This window comes from Carcharodon carcharias, chromosome 25 (genome assembly GCF_017639515.1).
Source record: "Carcharodon carcharias isolate sCarCar2 chromosome 25, sCarCar2.pri, whole genome shotgun sequence".
NCBI lineage: Eukaryota > Metazoa > Chordata > Chondrichthyes > Lamniformes > Lamnidae > Carcharodon > Carcharodon carcharias.
In genome coordinates, this window is record NC_054491.1 from 13558460 (window position 1) to 13586372 (window position 27913).

Consider the following 27913-nt stretch of genomic DNA (forward strand, 5'->3'; position numbering starts at 1 on the left):
GGTTTTATATTTTTATTTCGTTCCACATTTGATAATTATCTCGATGTGTTGTTCTTTTTGACATGGGGAACCGTATTCGAGGGGACACCTTCCGGCTCGAAGGTCAGCTGCGGTTGCCGGGGTAACCGGAGCGCTTGGTGTCCGAACAGCGGACTGCCTGAAATCGGCTTCTTGTTTCATTTAAAACTTATAATTTGTGAATTATTTGTGTTTCAGGTTTCCAGCATGATTGCTTTTTTTTGTTTTTAAATTATCTGCCAGGAGGAAAGGTGAGTTTATTTGACGCCTGCGGGCGGGGGGCGGGGGGGGGGGGGGTAAGGGGGGGGTGTGATGGTTTTAATTGGTTAAATTGCTATCCAATCAGAAGAGACTTGCTCGTCGCCGCGTTTTCCGATTGGACCAAAGGGCATTCGGCCGCACTACACCTGTCCTATTGGCTCTAATTGAGCCAATCGGAACGTTAGCGGATCTCCCCTGGTGTTGCTCATAAATTCTAGTCTGTGACCAAGGGACAGTTTTGTTGGATGTGAACCATCCATTTGAAAGCCTTTTAAAGTCTAATTACTTTCTCCCCGGAGCACAAATTCTACTTCCAATAAACCCAAGAGGAAACTCAGGAGAAACATCTTCACCCAAAGAGTGGTAAGAATGGGGAACTCACTGCCACAAGGTTTGAGGCAAGGTGACCAACTCTCAGTGAAAAGTTTAAGGGACACTTTAGCATAGCAATGAGCCTGGGGGCGGAGATTGCGTGGGTCCTGCCAGAGCTGTAAGAGGTGAGGGTCCTGCTGTGCGTCCGGAATTCAAACTGCACACGTGCTGGGTCCGAGCATGCACAGAATCAACAAAAGAATGTGCCGGGTCTAGCGCATTTGCCAAACCTACAGAAAAAAGTGTCGGGTACAAAGCATGCACAGATGAGGTGGGAAAATACCATTCGGGGCCCAATGCATGCACAGAACAGAAATGCAGGGCAAAAAACACATCCTGGGAAGACCTGAGCCGCGACGCAGGACTAGAGCCCGGATTATGGTACGATAGCGGAAAATCTGGGACAGTTGGTCACCCTGAGTTGAGGCGAATAGCGTAAAGGTATTTAAGGGGATACTAGATAAATTCATGAGGGAAAAAGGAATAGAGGGATATGTTGATATGGTTGGATGTAGACGGTAGGGTGGTTACTGCCAGAGGTCATTAATACTGGACACTGGATTGATGCATAGGGATGCCATCATCATGTTTGGAGATTCACCGCTGCTTGAGAGATAATGAGGGGAGAGCTGGGGGGAATTACGAAAACCAACTTGTTTTCTGTGCCCCAGTCACTTTGAGGCTGCTGCAGATAAGGAAAGGAATGAGCACAGGCCCTTGCCGGTGCTTCATTGAGGCAAGTGTGCTAATGCACAAAATAATGGACATAAAGCCATCCAGCACTAGACACTGGCCAAACCGGCTAAAAATCAGACTGTCCAGCACAAAACTGGACATCTGGTCACCCTGGTAGCCGCATGGAGGAGGCTGGTGTACAGCATAAACGCTAGCATCAGTATCACCAATTGTGCAGAACGGCTTATTTCTGTGCTGTAGGTTCTATGTAATCCTACTATCTCTCACCAGAAACAACATCTCCCCCTCCGGTCACTTACAACTGCACTTACTAAATCCCAATACCTATTCTTTATAATGCAGCAATTGATCTGCTCTATCAGTCCCTCATTTTTGATACTACTATTTTCAGTGGCTACCACTCTTCCTCACATGACCCCTAACTGCATTCCCTCAAATCCTGTCTGGCACACATTGGTTTAAGTAATCCAGCTATAGATCTTGCCTTCAAGCAGCATCGAGCCACACTTTCCTCTGCCAAACCAGCCCTATATCAGGATTATCCTGGAGAGCAATAATAACCCCCAGCTTATTTTCTCCATTACTAGTGTCTCCATAAATCCCTCTCTCCCGCCACATCCAACAAGTGTGAGGGCCTCATCCATTACTTTTCCCCACATTATGGATCCCCTCCCTAAGCCTCCCCACCTCCCTCTCCTTTCTTTTTCATAGGATGTGGGCTTGCCAGTATTTGTTGTCTATCACTGATTTCCCTTAAGAAGGTGGTAGTGAGCTGCCTTCTTGAACTGCTGCATTTCATGTGGTGTAGGTACACCCACAGTGCTGTTAGGAAAGGAGGTCCAAGGTTTTGACCCAGCGACAGCGAAGGAACGGCAATATATTTCCAAGTCAGGATAGTGAGTGACTTGGAGGGGAACTTCCAGGTGGTGGTGTTCCCATGTATCTTTTGCCCTTGTCCTTCTAGATGGTAGTGGTCATGGGTTTGGAAGGTGCTATCAAAGGAGCCTTGGTGAATTCCTGCAGATTATCTTGTAGCTGGTACACACTGATGCTACTGTGCGTCGGTGGTGGATAGAGTGAATGTTTGTGAATGTTGTGCCAAACAAGTGGGCTGCCTTGTCTTGGATGGTGTCAAGCTTCATTCAGGCAAGTGAAGAGTATTCCATCACACTTCTGAAGCTGTGCCTTGTAGTTGGTGGACAGGCTTTGGGGAGTCAGGAGGTGAGTTACTAATCGCAGGGTTCCTAGCCTCTGAACCCGCTCTTGTATTTATATTGATATTTATATACAGTATTTATATAGCTAGTCCAGCTCAGTTTCAGGTCGATGGTAACCCCCCCAGGATGTTTATAGTAGGGGATTTAATGATAGTAATGCCATTGATCATCATTGTTGGGGATGGTCATTGCCTGACACTTGTGTGGCATGAATGTTACTTGTCACTTGTCAGCCCAAACCTGGATATTGTCCAGGTCTTGCTGCATTTGGACATTGACTGCTTCAGTACCTGAGGAGTCGAGAATATTGCTGAATATTGTGAAATCATCAGCAAGCATCCCCACTTCTGACCTTAAGATGGAAGGAAAGTCATTGATGAAGCAGCCGAAGATAGTTGGGTCGAGGACACTACCCTGAGGAACTCCTGCAGCGATGTCCTGGAGTTGAGATGGCTGACCTCCGACAACCATCTTCTTTTATGCTAGATATTACCCCAAACAGTGGAGAGTTTTTCCCCTGATTCCTGTTGACTCCAGTTTTGCTTGGGCTCCTTGATGCCACACCCAGTCAATTGCTGCCTTGGTGTCAAGGGCACCCTCACCTTACCTCGGGAGTTCAGCTCTTTTGTCCATGTTTGAGCCAAGGCTGTAATGCGGTCAGGAGCTAAGTGGCTCTGGCGCAACCCAAACTGGGTGCCAGTGAGCAGGTTATTGCTAAGCAAGTGCCGCTTGATAACACTGTTGACGACCCCTTCTATTCCTTTACTGATGATGGAGAGTAGATTGATGGGACGGTAATTGGCTGGGTTAGATTTGTCCAGCTTTTTTTGTGTAGAGGACATACCTGGCCAAATTTGCGCATAGCTGGGTAGATGCCAGTGTTGTAGCTGTACTGGAACAGCTTGGCTAGGGGCGTGGCAATTTCTGGAGCTCAAGGCTTCAGTACTATAGCACATGTCTTCACTACTATTAAGTGTTTTTTTCTCCTTTATTCTTTCATGGGATGTGGACGCCGTTGGCAAGACCAGCATTTGTTGCCCATCTGTAATTGCTCTTGAATCAGCTTGCTGGGCCATTCCATAGAGCAGTTAAGTGTCAACCACATTGTTGTGTGTCTGCCAGACCAGGTCAGATTAGCAGTTTTCTTTCCCTAAAGGGCGTCAGTGAACCAGATGGGTTTTCTAACAACCGATGATTGATTCATGGTCACCATTACCAAGACTACCTTTCAATTCCAGCTTCATTAATTGAATTTAACTTCCACCAGCTGCCATGGGAGATTTCAACCCATATCCCCAGTGTTATGACATAGTCAATGGTAAATGCTGTGCTGTTCAACTCCCAGATGGAAACTTGAAACAACTGTCACAACTAATTTTCAATGTGTATAAATTTTGAGATGCGTGCCTTGAATTCAGTCGTAATAAGACTACCAAGTCTTATAGGTTGTTATAAAACTAGATTAAATATTTTATTAATAAGAGAAATTATTTTAAATACAAAAAATAGATCTACAAATGACTATTATGATAATTTCTAAATCCCCTAATCAATCTAACTCCCTAACTCGTTAATGCAACAGACCTAGGCAAAGGAACATGATACCATGAACAAGTCAAATTCCAAGTGAGTTTTCTTAACTTCAGTCCTTTGAGGACAGTAGGCATAGATGCTGAAGGCTTCTCACACACTTGTAAGATCTTAAAAATGCCTTCCCTGACACACAACCTTTGCTCCTTTTTACATATTTTCCCCTTTCAATACAAATTCCCATTGTTTCACTATGTCTTTGGGCTTTATCTCCCTGATAATAAAACCTTCTCATAACACTAAGTTTTACAAGTAATCTTTGGGAAAAATAAACACATTGTTTCTAAACGTCACCTGGCTAGGTGACACATTTCACTCTTCATTTGATAACAATCTAGTCTGATTTATTTCAAGATGCAAATGTTACCTTAACATCTATGTTTCTAAACTTCCCCATGTTTACTTAATTTACAACAAAGCCTTCAGACCAGCTGTCTTTAATCCATTTAAGTCTTACACAAACACACACACACAGACACATCCCACTATTACTCTATTTTACAATACATTCCAATAACATTATGAGCAATGCAACACCCTTATTCAAAAAGTGAGGGAGCCAAAAACAGATAACTATAGGCCAGTTAACTTAACATCTGTCATTGCGAAAATGTTGGAGTCTATTATAAATGATGTAAGCATTTAGGAATACATAATCTAATCAAGCAGAGTCAGCACGGCTTCACGAAGGGGAAATTATGCCTAAAAATTTATTAGAATTCTTTGAAGAGCTAATATGCAGGATAGATAACGGGGAACCAGTAGACGTAGTATATTTGGATTTCCAATAGGCGTTCGGTAAGGTACTGCACATAAGGCTACTTAATGAGATAAGAGCCTATGGTGTTGGGGATAGTATATTAGCATGGATAGAGGATTGGCTAACTAATAGAAGACAGAGAGTTGGGATAATGGGGGCATTTTCGGCATGACAACTTGTAACTACTGGAGTGCCACAGGGATCAGTGCTGGGGTCTCAATTATTTACAATATGTATTAATGACTTAGATGAGGGAAGTGAATGTACTATCGCCAAGTTTGCAGATGACACAAAAATAGATGGGAAGACAAGTAGTGAGGATGGCACAAAGAGTCTACAGAGGGATATAGACAGGTTAAGTGAATGGGCAAAAACTCAGCAGATGGAATATAATGTGGGAAAATGTGAGGTTATGCACTTTGGCAGGAAGAATAGAGGAGCTGAATATTATTTAAGTGGAGAAAGACTGCAGAAGGTTGCAACACAGAGGGATATAGGAGTCCCTGTGCATGAATCCCAAAAAGCTAACATACAAGTTTAATAGGTAATAGGGAAGGCAAATGGAATGTTGGCCTTTATTTCAAAGGGAATAGAGTATAAAAATAGGGAAGTCTTGCTAAAACTATACAAGGCACTAGTTAGACCACACCTAGCATATTGTGAACAATTTTGGTCCCCTTATCTAAGGAAAGGTATACTGGCATTGGAGGCAGTCCAGAGAAGGTTCACTAGGTTGATCCCAGGTATGGAGGGATTTTCTTACAAGGGAGAGGTTGAGTAGGTTGGGCCTGTACTCATTGGAATTTAGAAGAATGAGTGGTGACATATTGAAACATCTAAGATTCTTAGGGGATTTGACAGGGTAGATGCTGAGAGGCTGTCTCCACTTGTGGTAGACTCTAGGACCAGAGGGAATAATCTCAGAGTAAGGGGGCGCCCATTTAAAACAGAGATGAGGAGGAATTTCTTCCCTCAGAGGTTAGTCAATCAGTGGAATTCATTACCGCAGAGGGCTGTAGAGGCTGGGTCATTAAGTATATTCAAGGCTGTGATAGATTTTTAATCAGTAAGGGGAAAAGACAGGAAAGTGGAGTTGAGGATTATCAGATCAGCCATGATCTCATTGAATGGTGGAGCAGACTCGATGGGCTGAATGGCCTACTTCTGATCCTACAGCTTCAATGGGCCTTTTATATCCTTGACCTGTTCTCATTCATGCTGTAAATCCACCTAAGCCTGCTTTCTAATGGAAATTCCATCTTTCACATCATGCCATTTTGTAATAGGTTACAGAGCAGCCCTGCTGTCCACAGCTCTGTTGAAGAAGACTTTAATTGTTAGAATTCAAGGTAAACATTGTGAAAAGGAGATGTTGCAGCAGGTAAACCAGCTGTGGAGTCTGCTGGATGACATGTCTGAAAACAGCCCCGAAGCATATCAAAAATTCATCCGGCATCACCTAGAAGAAGGAATGAAGCAGTTCAGTCCACCGGACCCTCACATGTGCTTTCAGACAAGAATATTGGTACAGTATCTGTTAGCCAAGTGCCTAATGTTTTATTATTATTGCATGAACTATTTTGTTTATCTCCATAAACATCTAGATCTTAAAACAAATTAATCTTTTAAATAAATGGGGGTAAGAAAATATGGTGTAGCAAATTTATTTGCTAACTTAAATTTTGCCACCTGCAAATAACCGAACGTGCGTACCTAAATGCACCATTTACCAATTTTAGTAGAATGTGCAGATTTAAAAAAATTGATATTTTGCAACCAACGTGTGGTCATTGCTGTAGGCAAACACAGCAGCAAATTTGCACACAGCAAAACCCAACAAACAGTAAATGAATGAATGAATGGCTGGAAAAGCTGTTTTTGATGGTGTGGGTTGAGGGCTGAATGTTGGCCAGGATCCAGGCACATTCCGTGTTGACATTCAGATAATACTGGGGAATCTTTGTCCTGTCTGCAAAATCCAGCTTGGGCTTGGCGGTAAAACAGGACCAATAGGACCCTGGAACTTAGAATATTTGACACATTTAAATAGTTAATACCACGATTTTTCTTTAATTAAATATTAGTACTATACAGAGACTTTGGAACTTAATTTTATAGAATGAGTTATACTCAGTTTTTGAAAATTTGCATCAATCCTACAGAAGACCTTTGCTTTGCAAGCTCACACAACTGTCAATGAGTAATCTTTGAATTTTTCTCTCCTAGGAATTCAGTGAGAAGTTGCTGTATGTAAACATTTGCAGCTGGAGTAGGGTCCCTGCTCCAAAGTCTGAGTCAGATCCTGTCCCTCTTGGTGGAGGGAAGTTGGAGGAAAATGTAGAGGGCACAGGTAGGTGGTGAGAAAAGGTTAATTATTTTCTGAATGTTAACATGTGGCATTTTTACATCATAAAACTATTTAACTGAGGTTGGGGTTTCACAGTGGCATCTCATCCTGTTCTCATCTGCCATTCATAGATGTGTTTTTTCCAGATAAGGTCATTCGATAGAGACCAGGAAAGGGAACTTCCATTAACCAAGGGACACTGGACTGAACCTGAGATTCCCTCTGCTTGGGTTTAGGGGAGGCGGTGGTGTAGTGGTATTGTCACTGGACTGGTTTTCCAGAGACCCAAGGTAATGCTCTGGGGACCTGGGTTCAAATCCCACCATTGCAGATGGTGAAATTTGAACTCAATAAATACTGGAATTAAAAGTCTAATGATGACCATGAAACCATTGTCGATTGTCATTAAAAACCTATCTGGTTCACTAATGTCTTTTAGGGAAGCAAATCTGCTGTCCTCACCTGGTCTACATGTCACAGCAATTCAGGTTGACTCTTAAAAATGTCCTCTGAACAAGGGCAATTAGGGAACGGCAATAAATGCTGGCTTAGCCAGCGACACCCACATCCCATGAATTAAAAAAAAGTTAACTCTGCATGAGGCAGGAAAAGTTCATCCATTAAGCCATTGGAGAAGTGAACTTTGAGTTTTAAAGGAAGGTTACTTTGCAAACAAGTTCTCAGCTATCAAGATCATTACTTTAGCGATTTGAAATCAAACTTCCAGCAAAGTTCAACAGGTTCCCTTGATAAATGCTACCTTTTAAAAAGATTTTAACAAACCAATTTAATTTCTCTTCTACGAGCAGGAATACCAATCCCAGTTTGGTGTTATGTCATTGTCTGAGGTACCAACACCACAGAACATGAAGAGATGCTCAAGGTTCTGGTTTATGTCAGAGTCAAGGGCCCTTGGAAGAGGGAAGAATAATAAATTGCTGGCGCAATTATCTAACATTTTTCCCTTTTAAAATATATCTCAGGGTCACTCTCAGAGCCCAAATGGGTGTAGAACTCCATTTCCTCTTGTAGGTTATCAGTAGACCTGATTGGGGGTGCGGGGAACACAGTGCCTCATAAAATCCAGCCCCAGGACTTAAACACAACACATAGCCAGGTAAGTCCTGTGAAATGTTGAAGGCATGAATTGTGTCAGATGTGCTGTCCTTAGATGAGATGTTAAACTGAGGCATGGTCAGTCTGTTCTATTGATTCAGGTGAACATTAAAAACCTCAATGGTACTCAATGAAAACATTTTGTTTGGATGTTTCTAGGAGATACGTTAAGTTGCAAAGACAACATACTGTTCTCTCATTCTGGTTCACTTCTTAGCAGCTACTTATAACGCAGTATTCACTACAGCCTGGGCATTGATCACCTACTTGCCAAAGCCTGGGGATGATATTCACAGATCTAGGCACAGGAATTGCATGCAAAGTTTTTCAATCTTGATATAAAAGGGAAAAGAGATCTTTGACTATTTATTTATCGATTCAAACTTTACTTCTGCAGAGATTTATTCAGTCACGGATGTTGCATACAACCCAGAGGTCCTTAAGAAAGGAAGTGAAGGCCCTATGGAAAGGGATCAATTGATCTGTCTAGCTATGAAATATATTGAAGAACAGCACTCCTTACACCTGTCACACACTTACACCTTACTGAAAGACAAGCTAAAAGGAAGTAAAAAACAGATGAAGCAACGACTGACTGGAAAGGCTGGCCCTGCACAAACTGCCAAGGAGATTGCATCAGGAGAAAGTGGTGCTTCATTGCTACAACAGTTGACAAATCTCAAAATAGCAGACAAGGAAAATGAAGAAAATAACCCCTCAATTCAGTTGCCGAGTGACATCAGATATCCTAAGAAACCAGGACTCATTGAGGAGATTTCGAGTACGGAATTTGACAGTGGAAATAAAGTAGAGACTCCAAAATACCAATTACTCATTAAAGACGAAAATGAAAAGGCAAAAACAATTCAACTGAGGGTAGAGCTTCCTGAAGTATCCTCTGTCACAGAATGTAATCTCAGTGTTTCAAAGGTATGTGCTGTTTGTAGAACTGGGCTGATACTAAGTCCACTGATTATGAGGTCCATGTTTAACAGTATCTTGTAAGTTACTGATATTAGGACACTTAATTCACAAAATTCCATTTCTCATTCATGCACAAGACAGAAACAACATATGGAGGAGAAAGCATAGTTTTGCCAGTGGCCTAGCTAATATTTCTCTTCATCAATGTGATAAAAACAGATTAATTGATCATTCAGTCCATTGCTGTCACAATGGCTGCCACAACTGCACTCCAAAAGAAAGTAACTCAGCATGTGAAGTATTCCAGTGACTTGATAAGGTGCTATGTGAATAGAGCAGTTTTTTTCTTTCTACTTGCTAAAGGGGGAATAGTGGCACAGAAATTCCATTAGACAACATGATTTAACAGCGAGTTGTAGGGAACAGGTTTATTCCAGGCTCCTTATCTGCTGAGCAGATGGCTAAGCTGGAAAACTAGACTAAGCAGCTTTGAATCTTTGTGCCACTGTGGACAAGATCCAAAAGCTCTACTTCTGAGAACTGGGTTCAAATCCAGATCAAACGGATGGAATGAAACTCCCCTGGTGTAAGTTTTTAATTTGAATTGAGGTTGACAGTCTTAGCCCAGCCCAATCCACCCCTAAGTTGCTACCTTTTGGTGAAATTACCAAGTTCCTTCATGGGAAATGACCTGAACCTTGTATATGTTATTATTTACCTTTTAGGCTAAAAGTTGGTTGGATTCACAGACATATTGGATCCATTAAACTAGTGTGGCAGGGGGATGGGATCCCAGGAGTAGGATCAGATAGCTCAGATTCAGATCAGAAAAATGGAGGTAGAACATTAGCTAGGGGCGTTGTGATAGACATGGAGTTATAAGAGAAGCAAAGTTTACAAAGTGTCCAGCAAGGGAAATTGACGGGGTTAAACTGTTTATACTTCAATGCAAGGAGTATTACAAACAAGGTAGATGAGTTAAGGGCACAGGTAGACACATGGCAGCAGGATGTCATTGCTATAACAGAGACCTGGCTAAAGGAGGGACAAAACTGGCAGCTTAATATCCCTGGTTATAGAGTAGGAGATAAAAAAAGGAGGGAGGGTAGCGCTAATGGTGAAAGAATCAATTCCAATTGTGAGAAGGGATGATATACTAAATGGGTCAACAAACGAGGCTTTATGGGTTGAGCTTAGAAATACAAAAGGGGCAGTCACACTACTGGGAGTATACTACAGACCCCCAAATAGTGAAAGGGAGATAGAAGAACAAATATGTAGGCAAATTTCTGCTTGTAAGAACAAGAGGGCAATAATAGTAGGAGACTTCAACTATCTTAATATCAACTGGGATTCAAACAATATAAGGGACACTGAGGGAGAAAAATTCATGCAGTGTGTCCAGGAAAAATTTTTCAACCAATTAGTGACAAACCCAATGAGAGGAGATGCAATTCTAGACCTAGTCTTGGGGAAAAAGGGCAAGTGGGTGAAGTGACAGTTGGTGACCATATTGGGGACAGACCATAAGACATAGGAGCAGAAATTAGGCCATTCAGCCCATCGAGTCTGCTCCGCCATTCAATCATGACTGATAATTTTCTCAACCCCATTCTCCCACCTTCTCCCTGTAACCTTTGATCCCCTTACCAATCAAGAACCTATCTATCTCGGTCTTAAATACACTCAATGACCTATGGCCTCCACAGCCTTCTGTGGCAATGAATTCCATAGATTCACCACTCTCTGGCTAAAGAAGTTGCTCCTCATCTCTGTTCTAAAAGGTCTTCCCTTTACTCTGAGGCTGTGCCCTCAGGTCCTAGTCTCTCCTACTAATGGAAACATCTTCCCCACATCCCCTCTATCCAGGCCTTTCAGTATTCTGTAAGTTTCAATCAGATACCCCTTCATCCTTCTAAACTCCATCAAGAATAGACACAGAGTCCTCAAACGTTCCTCATATGTTAAGCCTTTAATTCCTGGGATCGTTCTCGTGAACCTCCTCTGGACCCTCTCCAGGGCCAGCACATCCTTCCTGAGATACGGGGCCCAAAATTGCTCACAATATTCTAAATGTGGTCTGACTAGAGCCTTATAAAGCCTCAGCAGCACATCCCTGCTTTTATATTCTAGGTCTTTCGAAATAAATGCCAACATTGCATTTGCCTTCCTAGCTACTGACTCAACCTGCAAGTTAACCTTAAGAGAATCCTGGACTAGGACTCCCAAGTCCCTTTGCACTCCAGATTTCTGAATTCTCTCCCCATTTAGAAAATAGTCTGTGCCTCTATTCTTCGGACCAAAGTGCATGACATCACACTTCCCCGGTGTGATGATCAGACAGTGATCACAATTCAGTTAGATTTAGCATTACCATGGAAAAGGACAGAGATAAGGCAGGAGTAAAGTCTTGAATTGGGGGAAGGCAAATTTTACAGAAATGAGAAGGGACTTGGCTGAGGTGGACTGGACAGCACTGCTGGAGGATAAAACAGTGGAAAACCAGTGGGAAGCACTAAAAAGCGAGATCCTAATTGTAGAAAGTGGACATGTACCCTACAAAAAGAAGAGTGGTACTGCCAAATCTGGTTGTCTAGAGGAATACAGGGGAAGATAAAACAGAAAAAGAAAGTGCACTGCATATAGCCTAGACAAATATAGGAAGTGCAGGGATGAAGTAAAAAAGGAAATAAGGAAATCAAAGAGAGGGCATGAAAAAAGATTAGCAAATATAGCTAAAGATAACCCAAAGATGTTTTACCAATACATTAATGCTAAAAGATTAGTTAAGGAAAATGAAGATGGAAACTTGTGTGTAGATGCAGAGGCTGTGGGAAGGGTTTTGAATGAATATTCTGTCTCCATGTTTACAAAGGAAAGGGAGGATGTGGATATAATAGTCCAGGAGGAACACTGTTAGATATTGGTCAGGATAGTCATAAAGAAAGAGGTAGTACTCGAAGGGTTGAAATCCTTGAAGGTTGATAAGTCACTAGGCCAGATGGATTATTTCCGAGGCTGCTGAAGGAAGTCAAGAAGGAGATAGCAGATGCTCTGAGGATGATTTTCCAATCTTCACTAGATACAGGGGAGGTACCGGAGGACTGGAGAAATGCAAACGTAGTTCCATTGTTTAAAAAGGGATCAAAGGAAATGCCAAACAATTATAGGCCAGTTAGTCTTACATCGGTGGTGAGAAAATTAGTAGAATCAATCCTGAGAGATAGATTACCTGTCATGTGGAAAGGCATGGACTAGTCAGGGATGGTCAGCATGGATTTGTTAAGGGAAGGTCTTGCCTCACAAATTTGATTGAATTCTTTGAGGAAGTGACAAGAAGGGTTGATGAAGGTAGTGCAGTGGATGATGTGTACATGGATTTTAGCAAGGCATTTGACAAGGTCCCACATGGCAGATTGGTCAGGAAAGTAAAAGCCCATGGGATTCAGGATAACGTAGCAAACTGGATAAAAGGTTGGCTTTCTAACAGGAAACAAAGGGTAATGGTCAAAGGATGCCCTTGCAAATGGAAAATTGTCTCAAGTGGTGTTCCACAGGGCTCGGTGTTGGGACCCTTGCTGTTTGTGTTATATAATAACGATTTGTACATGAATGTAGGGGGCACAATTGGGAAATTTGCAGATGACACAAAGATTGGCTGAGTAATGGATAGTGTAGAGGATAGCCGTAATCTCCAAAACGATATAGATGGGTTGGTGGAGTGGGCAGTAAAGTGGCAGATGGATTTTAACATAGAGAAATGTGAGGTCATACATTTAGGGAGGTCAAACAGTTACAGGGATTACACAATAAATGGGAATATACTAAGAGGGGTAGATGAAATGAGAGATCTTGGCGTCCAAGTACACAGGTCCCTGAAGACAGCAGTTCAAGTAGACTAGGTTGTAAAGAAGGCATATGGAATGCTCTCCTTCATTGGCAGAGGTATAGAATATAAAAGTAAGGATATAATGTTGGAATTGTATAAAACACTGGTGAGGCCACAACTGGAGTATTGTGTGCAGTTCTGGTCACCACATTACAGGAAGGATGTAATAGCTCTGGAGAGAGTGCACAGGAGGTTTACAAGAATGTTGCCAGGGTTAGAAAAGTGTAGCTACGAGGAGAGATTGGATAGGTTGGGGTTATTTTCCTGAGAACAAAGAAGGCTGAGAGGTGACTTGATTGAGGTGTACAAAATTATGAGGGGAATAGATAGATAGTGGACAGGATAAAATTGTTTCCCTTGGTGGAGAATTCTAGAACCAGGGGACATAGATTCAAGATAAAGTAGCAAAAGGTGTAGGGGGCACATGAGGAAGAACTTTTTTACGCAGAGGGTAGTGGGTGTCTAGAATTCACTGCCCACGTGGTGGTAGAGGCAGAAACTCTAAACTCTTTTAAAAAGTAAAAAACAAAAACAGAATTACCTGGAAAAACTCAGCAGGTCTGGCAGCATCAGCAGAGAAGATTTGACGTTTCGAGTCTTCATGACCCTTCAACGGATCATGAGGACTCAAAATGTCAACTCTTTTCTTCTCCGCCGATGCTGCCAGACCTGCTGAGTTTTTCCAGGTATTTCTGTTTCTGTTTTGGATTTCCAGCATCCGCAGTTTTTTGTTTTTATCTCTTTTAAAAAGTACCTGGATCTGCACCTTAAGTGCTGTAAGCTGCAGGGCTATGGGCCGGTTGCAGGAAGGTGGGATTAGAAAGGGCACCTGGGTGTCCTCAGGCTGGTATGGACAAGATGGGCCAAATGGCCTCCTTCTGTGCTGTAACTTTTCTATGATTCTATGGTCTCTATATGTACACATCACAAATGTAACCCACTTAACAATCTCAGTCAGAACACACAGGTTGTCAGTTGTGGAAAATGAAAAATTGTCACAGGGATACGCGAGGGTGGGGCTGGGATAGAGTGCACGGAGGTTTACTCTGCATCAGAGAATGTTGTTTCTTACTCAGCTCAATGCTGACACCATGTGCATAAAATGGAAAATGTTCAATTTTCCAGCACGAACATCACTCACCATGATGAGCGCACAAAAAAAAAAGAGCTGCTCTTTCACATACCCTAGCAAATGGCTGAAAGCACGCAGTGGCAGAAACATGGGAGCAGTGTGTTGCCTTTGTCCTCAAACACGATATGGAAGAGTACAAGGAGAATCATTTTGGTTTGTAATAGTATTTGTATTTATCTCATCAATTTTACAAGTACATTAAGAGTAAGAGGATGAGCAGGGCCCATTAAGGACCATAGTGGTAATTTGTGTGTGTGAGCCGGAAGATATAGGTAGGGTTCTAAATAAATATTTTGTGTCGGTGTTCACAAGTGAGAGGGACATTGTGGGTATGGAAATCAGGCAGAAGGATTGTGATATAATTAAAGAAATTAGCATAGAAAGGGAGGAGGTTCTAAGTGGTCTGGCAGGCTTAAAAGTAGATAAATCTCCAGGCCCGGTTGAAATGTATCCCTGGCTGTTGTGAGGCAAGGGAGGAGATAGCAGGGGTGCTGGCAATAATTTTCAATACCTGTCTGGCCAGAGGACTAGAGGACAGCCAATGTGGTACCATTATTCAAAAAGGGAGGAAGGAATAAACCAGGGAATTACAAGCCAGTCAGTCTAACCTCAGTGGTGGGGAAACTATTGAAAGCAATTTTAAGGGACAGAATTAATCTACGCTTGGAGAGGCAGGGATTAATCAAGGACAGTCAGCATGGTTTTGTTAAGGGAAGGTTATGTCTGACCAATTTGATTGAATTTTTCGAAGAGGTGACCAGGTGTGTAGATGAGGGCAATGCATTTGACCTAGTCTACTTGGACTTCAGCAAGGCTCTTGATAAAGTCCCACATGGGAGACTGATAACGAAGGTAAGAGCCCATGGGATCAAAGGCAATTTGGCAAAATAGATCCAGAATTTCTTGAGTGGCAGGAAGCAGAGGGTGATGGTTGAGGGGTGATTTGTGACTGGATGCCTGTGTCCAGTGGGGTTCTACAAGAATCGGTATTGGGTCCCTTGCTGTTTGTGGAATAGATAAACGATTTAGACTTGAGTGTAGGAGTGTTGATCAGTAAGTTTGCGGATGACACGAAAATTGCTGGGGTGGTAAATGGTGAGGAGGATAGCCTTAGATTACAGGAGGATATAGATGGGCTGATCAGTAGCAAATGGAATTTAATCTGGATAAGTGTGAGGTGATGCATTTAGGCAGGACAAACAAGGCACGATGAATGGTAGGACCCTGGGATCAGAGGGACCTTGGTGTACATGTCTACCGGTCCCTTAAGGTAGCAGAACAGGTAGATAAGGTGGTTAAGAAAACAAATGGGATACTTGCTGAGGCATAGAATATAAGAGCAAGGAGGTTATGGTGGAACTGTGTAAAACACTGGTTAGGCCACAGCTGGAGTATTGCATGCAGTTCTGGAATCTGCATTATTGGAAGGATGTGATTGCACCAGAGAGAGTGCAGAGATTTACCAGGATGTTGCCTGGGCTGGAAAGTTTTAGTTATGAGGAGAGATTGGATAGAGCAGAGGAGATTGAGGTGTATAAAATTATGAGGGGCATAGAAAGGGTAGACAGGAAGGAACTTTGCCCCTTGGTGGAGGGATCAATAACCAGAGGGCATAGATTTAAGGTAAGGGGCATGAGGTTTAGAGGGGATGTGAGGAAAATTTTTTCACTGAGGGTGGTGGGAATCTGGAACTCACAGCCTGAAAGGGTGGTAGAGGCAGAAACCCTCATAACATTTAAGAAGTATTTGGATGTGCACTTGCAATGCCACGGCATACAAGGCTATGGGCCTAGTGCTGGAAAATGTAATTAGAATAGTTAGGTGCTCGTTTGACTGGCGCACTCGATGGGCCGAAGGGTTTTTTTCTGTGCTATAGACCTCTAACTCTCATTTTGCTACTTTTACCAAACTCCAAAATAGAGGTATATTTTAGACTTGGAACTTACTAGATAGACTACAAAGTTTAATCTCAACCCTGCACATCCCTATTTTTCTGTTGTTCTTTGTAGATGAACTTTTCTCGTTGAATATTTACAAAGCATATCACTTTGTTGTTTATCCTTTAATTGGACTTGTCAATGTGACAGGTCTGACTAATCCAATTAAAATTTGTTCTTAAGAGGGAGAGAGCTTTTGATGTTTCTAACCTTTGGTTTATGTGCCATAAGCAAATAAAATGTGTTGTGTGCTGTCTACAATGGTGAATGGTCAGTGAAAGATATGGACTTGGAGCAATAAATGGCCTTTTCTCATTCCACACAGTGCGTAAGATACAAGTAGAGTATAAGATATACATTGTTACTTATATCCTTTTTGCCAAGAAAACTACCTACTATATTTCCATCCACTTAGTCAAAATATAGAATACATATTAATTTTAAAAATCAGATTTAGTTTTTTTTATGGACTATGTATCTATGTTTGTCTCCAAAACAGGATGACTTAGTTATTGATGTCCCCAAGAAGTATAGGCTGCAGCTTGATCTACCTGAAACTATCAGTGAGGATATCGTCACTGCAAAGTTCAACAAAAAGACTCACATCCTGGCTGTGGGGATGCCTATCAAGTAATTGTATTGCATCTCTCTCCCATTGAAGTATACACATTTGATATTAATAATCACAGAGCACTACATCCAAGCAGATTACTGAGGCTGCCCTTTCAAAAGGACATATTATAAATGTGAAAAAATAAATGTGATGGTCTAAATATTTTTATAATAGGGAGAATAGCATTCTAACTTACAGGCCATTTGTCCCAACCAGTCTATGCCAGGGTTTATGCTGTACTCGAGCTTCCTCCAGTCCTTCCTCATCTAACTGTCAGCAAAACCACCATTATCTTCTATGTTTATCTATTTTTTCCTTTAAGGTATCTATGCTATTCACCTCAATTACACTCTGTGATAATAAGATCCACATTATCACCAGTAAAGTCCCTTCTTAATTCCCTATTTGATTTCTTGGTGACCAACTAATATTGATGGCCTCAGGTTTTTATTTGTGCAGAAGGGCAAAACTGGTCTCTGTACCTACTCTATATAAACCCTTCATAACTTTAAAAGATTTCCAATAGGTCATCCCTCAGCCTTAGAGAAGGCAGCCAGCCTTTTCAACTTTTCCAGATAGGTATAACCTCACCGTTCTGGCATCATTCTTGTGAATCTTTTGCACTCTTGCCAGTAAGTGCCATTATATCCCTTTATAATATGGCAACCATAACAGTATGCAGTACTCCCAAATGTGGTCTAACAAAGGTTCAATACAAGTTTATCAGAGTTCCTCTCCTTTTCAATTCACTGTTTCTAGAGATAAGTCAAACTAAATTTGCAATATACACATCTTAAAATATTAGCCTCAAATACAAATCTTATAATTCCTGAAGACTTAAATATAAATTTGAGAACCAAATGATCAAGTATGAGGGCATGCCCATCTAGTTAAATCCTAGAGTAGGATTTTTTTTTAAAAAAACTTAATTTCAGGCCTTGTGTGCCCCTGAACATTCCTTACTGAAGAGAGTTGTTACCTGCTCCTGGAACACTAGATAGTGCGTATGTCTGAAATAAAAACAAAGTGCTGGAAATACTCAGCAGATCTGGCAGTATGTATAGAGAGAGAGAGAAACAGAGTTAACGTTGTTACAAACATGACTCTTCTTCAGAGCTCCAGCATCTGTATTTTGCTTTTATTTTGGTGCATATGTCCACTGATCTGATTCATCTTTTGATGTGCAAAAGTAACTGGGAACTTGCCACATGAGGAATGCTGGATGCGAACTTAGAACCCACCTCTCCCTAGTATAGCAGCTTTAAGATTTAAAGCACTACTTTATTGTTCCACTTCAAAACCCAATATCATTATGGAGACTAATGATTTTTATGCCTAATGAGCCTGCTGCTGTAAAGCAGTTTCTCTCCTGTCCTTCTTTGTCAACAAGCCAATCTGTTCCAGATCTTTATTGGTAGCATTGAAATAAAACATGCTCTAACCAGGGGTGGTGCTCCCTGCTAGTTGCCAGGTGCCAGAACATCATGTATGGCTAAGAACAGGAAATCTTCTGGGAATAGGAAACAATGGGCATAAATCGACCATCCACCCTGTGTAATTTTGCATTGATGCTCACATGCACTAAGCAAGTGCTGCTAGCAAAACAACAGATCGAACATGTAGTACACACTGGTTCCAGCTTGCTATCAATCAGTAGTCCTTAGGATCTAGAGTGGCTGAATTATTATGTATATTTTTTAACTCAATGCATGACATAAAAATAAACAAAAGCTTAAGTTTTTGTACTATTATTTTATTTTAGTCCTGGTTTTTAATAGAAATTTCCCAAGAAGATGCCACTACAAACAGAGTTGCTAATCTGGGAGGTTGTGGCTTGAAGTAACAATACATATATAGTATTACACATTTTACCATAAGCTTACACATACCTTACCATCTATTTGTGCGTTTTGTTTCCCTGTCCAACAAAAAGTAAGTTTCAGGATTTTTTGGTTTAAAAAAAATAATTTTAATGCTGAATTTAGTTGTACAGTAAAATGGTGCTGCTACCAAAACAAATTGTCCAGATTTTACTTTTTTTATATATATATATATATAGTTAGATCAATGTGTGCAGCATCATAACTTCCATGTTAACAATGCTGAGCTACAACCAACAGGAAAACCCTATGTTGCTCAGACCCACTGGCAATCCAACAGCACATAACCCCAAATGAAAGGTGCTACAGAAAGAAAAGGGACACTTTTTAGAACATTCATATAAAATGGGACTAAGTACATCGATTAGTGGATTAGAAAATAACTTGGCCACCAACAATCACTAGAGCAAGCAAAGTTATGAAAACTCTACTTACTAATCAAGCATTATTACACATCCCTATAGATATACAGAATGTCAAGGCAATCTGCTTTGAGAATCAAGTTGATTCTCCAACATCCATGATGTTGGAAGTAAAATATTCCTTTTTGCAGCACACATTGATTCAGGATGACGGTGGGATTGATCACACCGTAGTGAAGAGCATGCACAAATATACTTTAACAAGTATTAATTTAATGAAGAATATGGCATTTTGTTGTTGACACCAATTGACATACAAATGTGAAATATTGTACAGATCTGTACATTTAATTTGGTTTCATGTGCAGCTTTTATTCCCCACCTCCCCCCACTTTCCTATTTGTTAACTTGCTGTTTATATCTATTAAATAATAAGGCATTAAGAATAATGTCTGGAGTGGTAAGAATGATCAATAGATCTTTAGGCAGTAAACAGAACAATAATTAGACTGCGCCAAGAATGTGAACTAAAGACTATATAAAATATGTTTGGGCTCATGTTCTTTTATTCCTAAGCTTTTATTTTTATATTTAATTGTTAAAATGTCAATCCTATTATAAGAAAACCTTGACCCCCCCCCCCCATAAAAAATGACAGAATAGACAGAGACTTGAATAAAATCATCCCAAAGACAACTGTTATTCTTTCCTTCCAATTTACTCTGTGTGCAGTTACCTGTCTCCAACATCTGGCTGCACACTAAACAAAGAATGTGTAAACTGGAACAAAGCAGGTACTGATTCCAGTGATATCATAAAAGGACTGAAAGTTGATTGCATACATGAATCTCTGAATTCTGCGTCAAGATATAATATTTCAAAATTTAATTGCACTCAGCCGATCTTGAATAGTGTTGTGAACACATCAGAGCCCCCAGACTTGTAAACTAATCTGGTTAAAACCACACTTACATGAAGGAACAATTCTGAAGCTCAATAAACTGTCAGGATTTAATATTAATTTATCTGTTGTCAGCAATAAAATAATATATCATCTGCTATGTGGCACATGAACAACATAATACACTAAAAATGGTTTCTTTGCCTCCCAAATTTTATATATAGTAAACACAATTTACACTGGGAAACGGCTGAGAAGATGCACTTTTTTTTTTAAGTTCTGGGGTAAAACCCACTTTAAACAATTGGTTATATGAAATGCGAGAATAAGGAAAGGAAAAAATTTTGTCACTCTTGTCCAATTAATAAGTACTAATGTGCAACACTGAAATCAATATCCATTTATACCACTTGTCTTTACAATAGTTCCAAGCCTCTGTAAAATAGTTCTAGTTTAATAACAATATTGGACCAGAAGATATACAATTAATCTAGTACTTTATCTCTTTGATTTTAATTCAACTAATTAAGAGAAATACATAAAATATACCCTGTCCCCAGTGAGGATTAACCCAGCTCATGCTACCGATTTCATACCACCAGAGGTGTTCTTAAAGAATGCATTTACAATCGTGTTAGACAGAGAAGTGTTTTCCCATTGAATTCTAATTTTATGAGAAAAGAAAAAAAACTCCCTTAGCTTTAAATAGTTTGTTTTTTGACTGCTTTTTAGATTGTAGCATCTGAACAAGGAGCTAATGTCCAGCACACAGCATGCCTGGTGCTGGATTTGACTTAATGATCAGTTATGAATTCAGTTAGAACACTATATGTTGCTAAGGTGGGATGAATTAGTAAACAGCATGAGGTTTTTCCTCTATTCACTATGGATTCTAGCTCAACTGCATACCTTCTTTTCTCTATTGTACACATACTTCAATCTTACATGGGTAATGGGAGAATAAGAATTTCATGCAAATACTGGAATTTATAAATAAAACCACTTGAGGGAAAAAAAAACTTGACACTCAGACATTGGTTCCTGTGATTTATAACAGCATGGTAGATGGCCTTTCAAGGAACTTCTTGAACTCAGCTAGCCACTGGGCACCAACTGCTCCATCCACAACACGATGGTCACAGCTCAGGGTTACTGCCATCACATTGGAAACATCAAATCTGCAGGGGTATGACATTGTACTGGTGAGATTTTAAAATTACACATCTCCTTCAACACACAGAAAGACAACAGCATTTGGAGAACTTAACTCAGTTGAATGGTACAAAGCTACTGAAGTGACTAGCAGACAAGCATTATTAACAAAAAAAACCAAAATTCACTTCTTTCAAATCTAATGTACTAATGCATACTTAACATACTTTGACATAAAACATTTTATTGTACATAAACTTCCAGCCACCTTCTGGATGACATGCTACATGACCAAAATGTTCCAGGGTAAAATTAAAGGTTCAATAATTTACATATACTTAAAATAAGGCACTCTTTTACAATATGTACAATAAACACAAAATTATTTTTAACGCTTTGTGTTTAATTTATACTGGATGGACACAACATTCACTTATCAGGAATCATCCACTAAAGGTTAAGAGAGTAATTGTAGAAATTGCCTACCCCCTCTCATTTTCTGCAGGAAGCAGTCTTTGTTCTGATCCACCAACAGCTAGAATGCATGCTTGGGGTGGGTTGATAATGGCCGAAAAGTTCTTTATACCATACATTCCTAGATTAGATATTGTAAATGTTCCACCCTAATGTGAAGGAGAAAACATGAATTCAATAGTATGATTTTCAAAAAGTGAGACTATTTCCATTACCAATTTTGAAGAACTGTGCTGCATTACTGATCCATAAATAGGTCAATTTAGTTTGCATGCATATCTAAACTGAATAACACCACTTTTTTTTCCACTGTAACTCATCTGGTTTGAGAGAGGGAGAGAGAGAAAGGCTCTCAAAAGCCACTGAAAGACAAGCAGTCATCTGGGGTCTGACCAAGGCTCTTATAACCGAGGCATAACTTTTTTTAAAAATTCGTTCATGGGATGTGGACGTCGCTGGCTAGGCCAGCATTTATTGCCCATCTCTAATTGCCCTTGTTCAGGGCACATTTAAGAGTCGACCACATTGCTGTATGTCTGGAGTTACATTTAGGTCACACCAGGCAAGGATGGCAGATTTCCTTCCCTAAAGGGCATTAGTGAAGTAGATGGATTTTTACAACAATTGGCAATGGTTCCATGGTCATCAATAATTCCAGGTTTTTACTGAATTCAAATTCCACCATCTGCCATAGTGGGATTGGAACGCGGATCCCCAGAGCATTACTCTGGGTCTCTGGAATACCAGTCGAGGCACAACTTCCTCCTCTTTGTATTCCAGTTCCCTTGAGATAGAGTCCCACATTCCATTAGCCATTCTAATTACCTTTTCCACCTGTGCACTAGATTTTAGCGATCTGTGTACCTGGACACCCAAATCATTTTGCTTCTTCAGAGTTCCTAGTCTTGGCTTAAGAAAATATCCTGATTTGTCTTTCTTGGATCCAAAGTGCATGACACCACATTGAACTTAACTGGCTACAGTTTTGCTTAAATCTACGCATTTATGTCTTCAATTCCTCCACATAACGCAGGATAGTATCTTATTTCTTTCTGTACACTCCAATGAGAGGTAACGAAAGCAGAGGAACAGATACACTGGATTGTTCATTACAAATATTAATTCTTACCTGAAATTCATGAGGCTGGAGTTTTCCTTCACGAGCCTTTTCAGCTAAGGATTTCACATCATTACAGATGGACACCAATCCTTTGATATGTGCGTTAAACACTATGGGAGTAATCAGACCAGCAGGAGTGCTCACAGCCACACTAACGTCCACAACATGGTTTCTGATGAGAAGCAGACACCAAGTTAGCCCATTTGAACTATTCCACCAGGTAACTCCCAGTCAATGAAGGTTTCTTCCTGTTTAACCCCATCACAAATTTGTAGATCGAGTTGTTACTCATCAGTCAAAAACAGTGTTAACTGATCACGATACAACATGACTGATTATGCACATTTCAAGGAGGAATAAATATCTTTGGTAGCACAGTGGTTTAAAGCAAGTGCGTTGTTTCTATTGTTTTAATGATCTGGGTTCAAATACAAGTCAGATTGATGGGATAAATGCACCCTCCATCTCTACTATATACTGGATGGAGCAGTTGTACGTGGAATGAGTTGAGACACTCGTAAACCAGTTTTTAATGGGCACAGGGCCACAGTACAGACTGTTCAGAGTTTAGCACAATTTGCTAATTAATTGGTACTCTCAGTTAGAAGTGGAAAAATTCCCAATTGTTGCTTTTCCCAAGTTTTGAACATCATTTAGCAAAGAGAGTGCATTCTATTCTTTACCCAGTCCACTTTGTAGCTTTGTGCTTGGTGGGGATGGAGGGTACAGACAGTAAAACCATTCCATTCCCCAACACTCTTGGTGTCCACAGTAACTCACAACCTGTCCTGTACCTTGGAACGTTCTTTTTACAGACCTACAAAATTGACCACTCAGGTTCCTGATAATACCACTAGCTGCTAAAGATAAGAACACAAAGGGCATACCAGGTCAAATTCTGCCTGATGGTTTTGTACTAGTCTAACAAGTGCTTCTAAATTTTTCACACTCCAGCCTAATTGGTTGCATAGCAAAGGCTTAAACCAAGCTACATCCTTGTGAACGAAACAGGAGTCACAGCCATAATCATTTAGCTATGGTGTTAAATGTTTTCAAACTGACACAGTTTGATAAAAGTTCTAATTGTTTTCACTTTATAGAAGTCAGTAATATTAATAGCACATGTTCTTGTTTGTCATCTTTCTCAATTTGCAGGTCACAGATAGGAAACTGTACAGCAAACATTAAAGCTATAATAGTTTTAGGCCCTAATTACTATTCCTGCAAAACTTGATACTGAAATTTCACATCATGTGACAGGAAGGGTATATCTCTAAATTTCTTAATAAAAAATAAAACTTATTACAAGTTCTACTTTGAATATTTATATACAACTTTGCGTTAGCAAAACATTTAAACAAATACAACTTGTATCAAATAAAACTGAAACCTTTTAGGCATTTGACTCTGCAGACTGACTACTCACTGCCTGATAACTGTGTCCAGCCAAGAGGAATTTACTTCAGGAATCTTTAAGCATGCCAAAGCTGAAGCTTTTATGAGAAAATCGTTTACTGACAGCTTAATGTTTTCAGATTTGACTTCCTGTAAATGAAAGAGTCACAATTATTAATAACCTCCCAGGGTTGATCAGTCATTTTCCAAGCCACAAAATTGCAACTTCACTTTTGTATATACATACAATTCTTGATTGTAGCTAAGCAGTGATTCTCTCATCACTAAGAAACCAACATCAATAACAGTCTGGATATTTCCTAACATATATTACTGCACAGAATGCACAAAGATTTATGCTGGAATCAGACAGTGTGTTATGACATGGCAGATGATGTGTGCCAGGTGAACCAAATCCACAAGGGAAACTTGGTCGCGCTATCACAATGGTTTTGCAATTTGTATTTATTACGAGAAGTGTGCACTGAATTCAGAAGTAATAAGTCCACCAAGACCGTTAGAGATTTAAAAAATTAAATTAAAATATTTAATAACAAAATATAAAAGATTTAAAGCACATACATAAGACTACAAATTACTACTATAATAACTCCTAAATTCCTAATTAACCTGACCCGCCCCAGTTACACCCCCTTCAAGGAAACAGCCTAAAGTAGATTTTAGATTTAAAACAAACTCAGCAAGTTAACACAATACCCTGGACAGTGGAATTCCAAATGGCTTTTCCCCAACTTCAGTTTTGATAGACAGTAGGCTTACGTACAAATGCTGGAGGCCCAATTAAGGCTATTTCACACACACCTGTTAGATCTTATATGGCCTTCTAACACATCACCTTTCATGCTCCTTTATATGTATTTCTCTCTTTTTAATATGTAAATTCTATTGTTTCATATGTCTTTCTCATAATATAAAAATTTTCATGTTGCCAATATATATTGTCAGTAACCTTTGGGAAAAATAAACACATTCCTTAGCCTTGCTTATCTGGCTAATTGTAAACAGACTAAGATCACTTTGAAATACAAATGTCTTCATATATCTAAAAATGCAAATTCCCTTTCCACTTTACATGCTAAGCCAGCATCTATGATTACTCATTAGTATGTCAGCACCTAGCTTTTTTTAATGATTTCAAACTTGTAGTTCACTTGACTCCAAACATAATTAAATCAAATGCAGACCTATAATTACCCCCATAAAATTATGAAAAATATTAATTTTTCATCACAAGTGGATGAGGGTTAAAAAAAACTACAACCAGATCTAGATGAGAGAATATGTCCACATCTGGCAGATGACATTTATTTCAGATAAATATTCTGGTATGCATATAGATAGGGGATTAATGCCAAGCATGTACACGCTATGCAGGCCTCTGAATTTTAATTTTCTGAGTGGGAAAGAGATCTAGGTGTTATAGTGCATAAGTCTATAAAGAATCACAGTCAGTGCCACGAAACTAAAGGAAAAGTTAAGAGTACTGGGATGTATCGCTAGAACAACCCAACATGTAACAAAAAGCACTATAATGTCCTTTCACAAGAACTTGGTTAGCCTTCATCTAGAAAAGTATGTTCACTTTTTATTAATCAAGATGGTGGGTAATACAGAGGCCCTAGAAAAAGTGCAGAGGAAAGTCATGACCATGATACCCAGCTTAAAACCCCATAGTTATACTAATATGTTCAGATATGGATCATTGTTAATTTTGGAAAAGCAATTCTAGAAATGTTGATGGATGTATATAAAATAATGAAGGGATTAGACTCTCTGTGTGGACCAACTATGTGAATAAAATAGGTAGGAAGTAGCAGGCCTATGTATGTGTTATGTAAGCATAGAAATAGATATGAGAAGGTTTCTCACTTTCCAAATTGTACAATAGAGTGCAGATTTGCTGAGAATGTTCAAAAGAGGGCTGGACAAGTTTCTGGCTGAGGCTGTTTTCATTGCATAAAAAAAGATTTGGGTCATATGCCCCACAGTCATTGTGGTCTCCGGAGATCATTTTAATCAAGTCATAGAGGAATCCCTGAACTGGTCTCAGGTTTATTTTTGCCTCTCCTAGGAGATTACAAGGTTGCTAGTAGTGAGAGCACTGGTGGAAGAGGGTTGGGGAGGTTGATGCTATTGTAAGGGACAGCTTTGACTAACCAGCTGCTCCTCCCTGCTTCCTGCCTGTTATTTGTTAGGACCATGGGCAGATTATGGGACTGAGCGTCTGCTATGCTAAGCAAATTTTAAACAGTATTCACTACTTTATGTAATATTAAAAAAAACCAATATATTCAAACAAGGAGCACCAGTACCACGGAAACAGGTTTAGTACCCCACTTGTGAAATTCATGATTTTGGTTACGCTGTATAGAGAATAAGGAAGAAAGCAACAGATGGTGCTTCCACCCTGCCTTCTGACAGCAATGTTAGTCATAGTCATAGAGGCCAACAGCACCGAAAAATGCCCTTCGGCCCATCGAGTATTCGCCAGTCAAAAAAAACCTAACTATTCTAATTCCATTTTCCAGCACTAGGCCCATAGCCTTGTATGCCGTGGCATCGCAAGTGCACATCCAAATACTTCTTAAATGGTATGAGGGTTTCTGTCTCTACCACCCTTTCAGGCAGAGAGTTCCAGATTTCCATCACCCTCTGGGTGAAAAAATTCTTCCTCACATCCCCTCTAAACCTCCTATGCCTTACCTTAAATCTATGCCCTCTGGTTATTGATCCTTCCACCAAGGGGAAAAGTTCCTTCCTGTCTACCCTAACTACGCCCCTCGTAATTTGATACGCCTCAATATCCCCTACTCCAAGGAAAATAACGCCAGTCAATCCAATCTCTCCTCATAACTAAAACTCTCCAGCCCAGGCAACATCCTCTGCACTCTCTCTAGTGTAATCACATCCTTCCTATAATGCAGATTCCAGAACTGCACACAATACTCTAGCTGTGGCCTAACCAGCATTTTATACAGTTCCAGCATATGCCTTGGCTAATAAAGGCAAGTATCCCATATGCCTTCTTAACCACCTTATCTACCTGTCCCGCTACCTTAAGGGACTAGTGGGCATGCACACCAAGGTCCCTCTGATCCTCGGTACTTCCCAGGGTCCTACCATGCACTGTGTAATCAAATTGGTCGGACATGATCTCCCCTTAACAAAACCATGCTGACTGTCCTTGAGTAATCCCTGCCTCTCCAAGCATAGATTAATTCTGTCCCTCAGAATTGCTTCCAATAGTTTCCTCACCACTGAGGTTAGACTTACAGGCCTATAGTTCACTGGTTTATCCCTTCCTCCCTTCTTGAATAACGGTACCACATTGGCTGTCCTCCAGTCCTCTGGCACCTCTCCTGTGGCCAGAGAGGTACTAAAAATTATTGCCAGCGCCCCTGCTATCTCCTTCCTTGCCTCACTCAACAGCCTGGAATACATTTCATCCGGGCCTGGAGATTTATCTACTTTTAAGCCTGCCAGACCACTCAGAACCACCCCCCTTTCTATGCTAATTTCTTTAATTACATCATAGTCCTTCTGCCTGATTTCCATACCTACATCGTCCCTCTCACTTGTGAACACTGACACAAAGTATTCATTTAGAACCCTACCTATGTCTTCCGGCTGCACACACAAATTAGCATTGCGGTCCTTAATGGGCTTACTGTTTCCCTGGTTATCCTCTTACTTTTAATGTAATTGTAAAATAACTTTGGATTTTCCTTTATTTTAC

The 27913-nt window shown here is 40.3% G+C and overlaps 2 protein-coding genes across 4 annotated transcripts in view; one reads left to right on the forward strand and one right to left on the reverse strand.

The window, feature by feature from the left end:
* The first annotated feature begins 135 nt into the window (after positions 1-135).
* pih1d2 (PIH1 domain containing 2) lies at positions 136-18623 on the forward strand. 3 transcript variants are annotated; one of them, XM_041174213.1, is made up of 6 exons: positions 136-269; positions 3593-3651; positions 6201-6439; positions 7141-7264; positions 8775-9307; positions 16759-18623. In XM_041174213.1, exons 3-6 carry the CDS (start codon positions 6284-6286, stop codon positions 16891-16893), a joined length of 948 nt encoding a protein of 315 aa, XP_041030147.1. In that variant the 5' UTR covers positions 136-269; positions 3593-3651; positions 6201-6283; the 3' UTR covers positions 16894-18623. The 3 variants fall into 3 exon arrangements, with proteins under 3 accessions (XP_041030147.1, XP_041030145.1, XP_041030146.1); XM_041174211.1 differs by lacking the exons at positions 136-269; positions 3593-3651 and adding an exon at positions 501-642; XM_041174212.1 differs by lacking the exon at positions 136-269 and having other exon boundaries at positions 3566-3651.
* Positions 18610-27913, reverse strand: part of dlat (dihydrolipoamide S-acetyltransferase (E2 component of pyruvate dehydrogenase complex)) — a 29432-nt gene continuing 20128 nt past the window's right edge. The window contains exons 11-14 of the mRNA XM_041174210.1: positions 24188-24306; positions 22771-22933; positions 21654-21790; positions 18610-21193 (exon numbers count right to left, since the gene is read on the reverse strand). Coding sequence (XP_041030144.1) covers positions 21064-21193; positions 21654-21790; positions 22771-22933; positions 24188-24306 — 549 coding nt within the window. The 3' untranslated portion in view covers positions 18610-21063. The remainder of the gene's footprint in view (positions 21194-21653; positions 21791-22770; positions 22934-24187; positions 24307-27913) is intronic.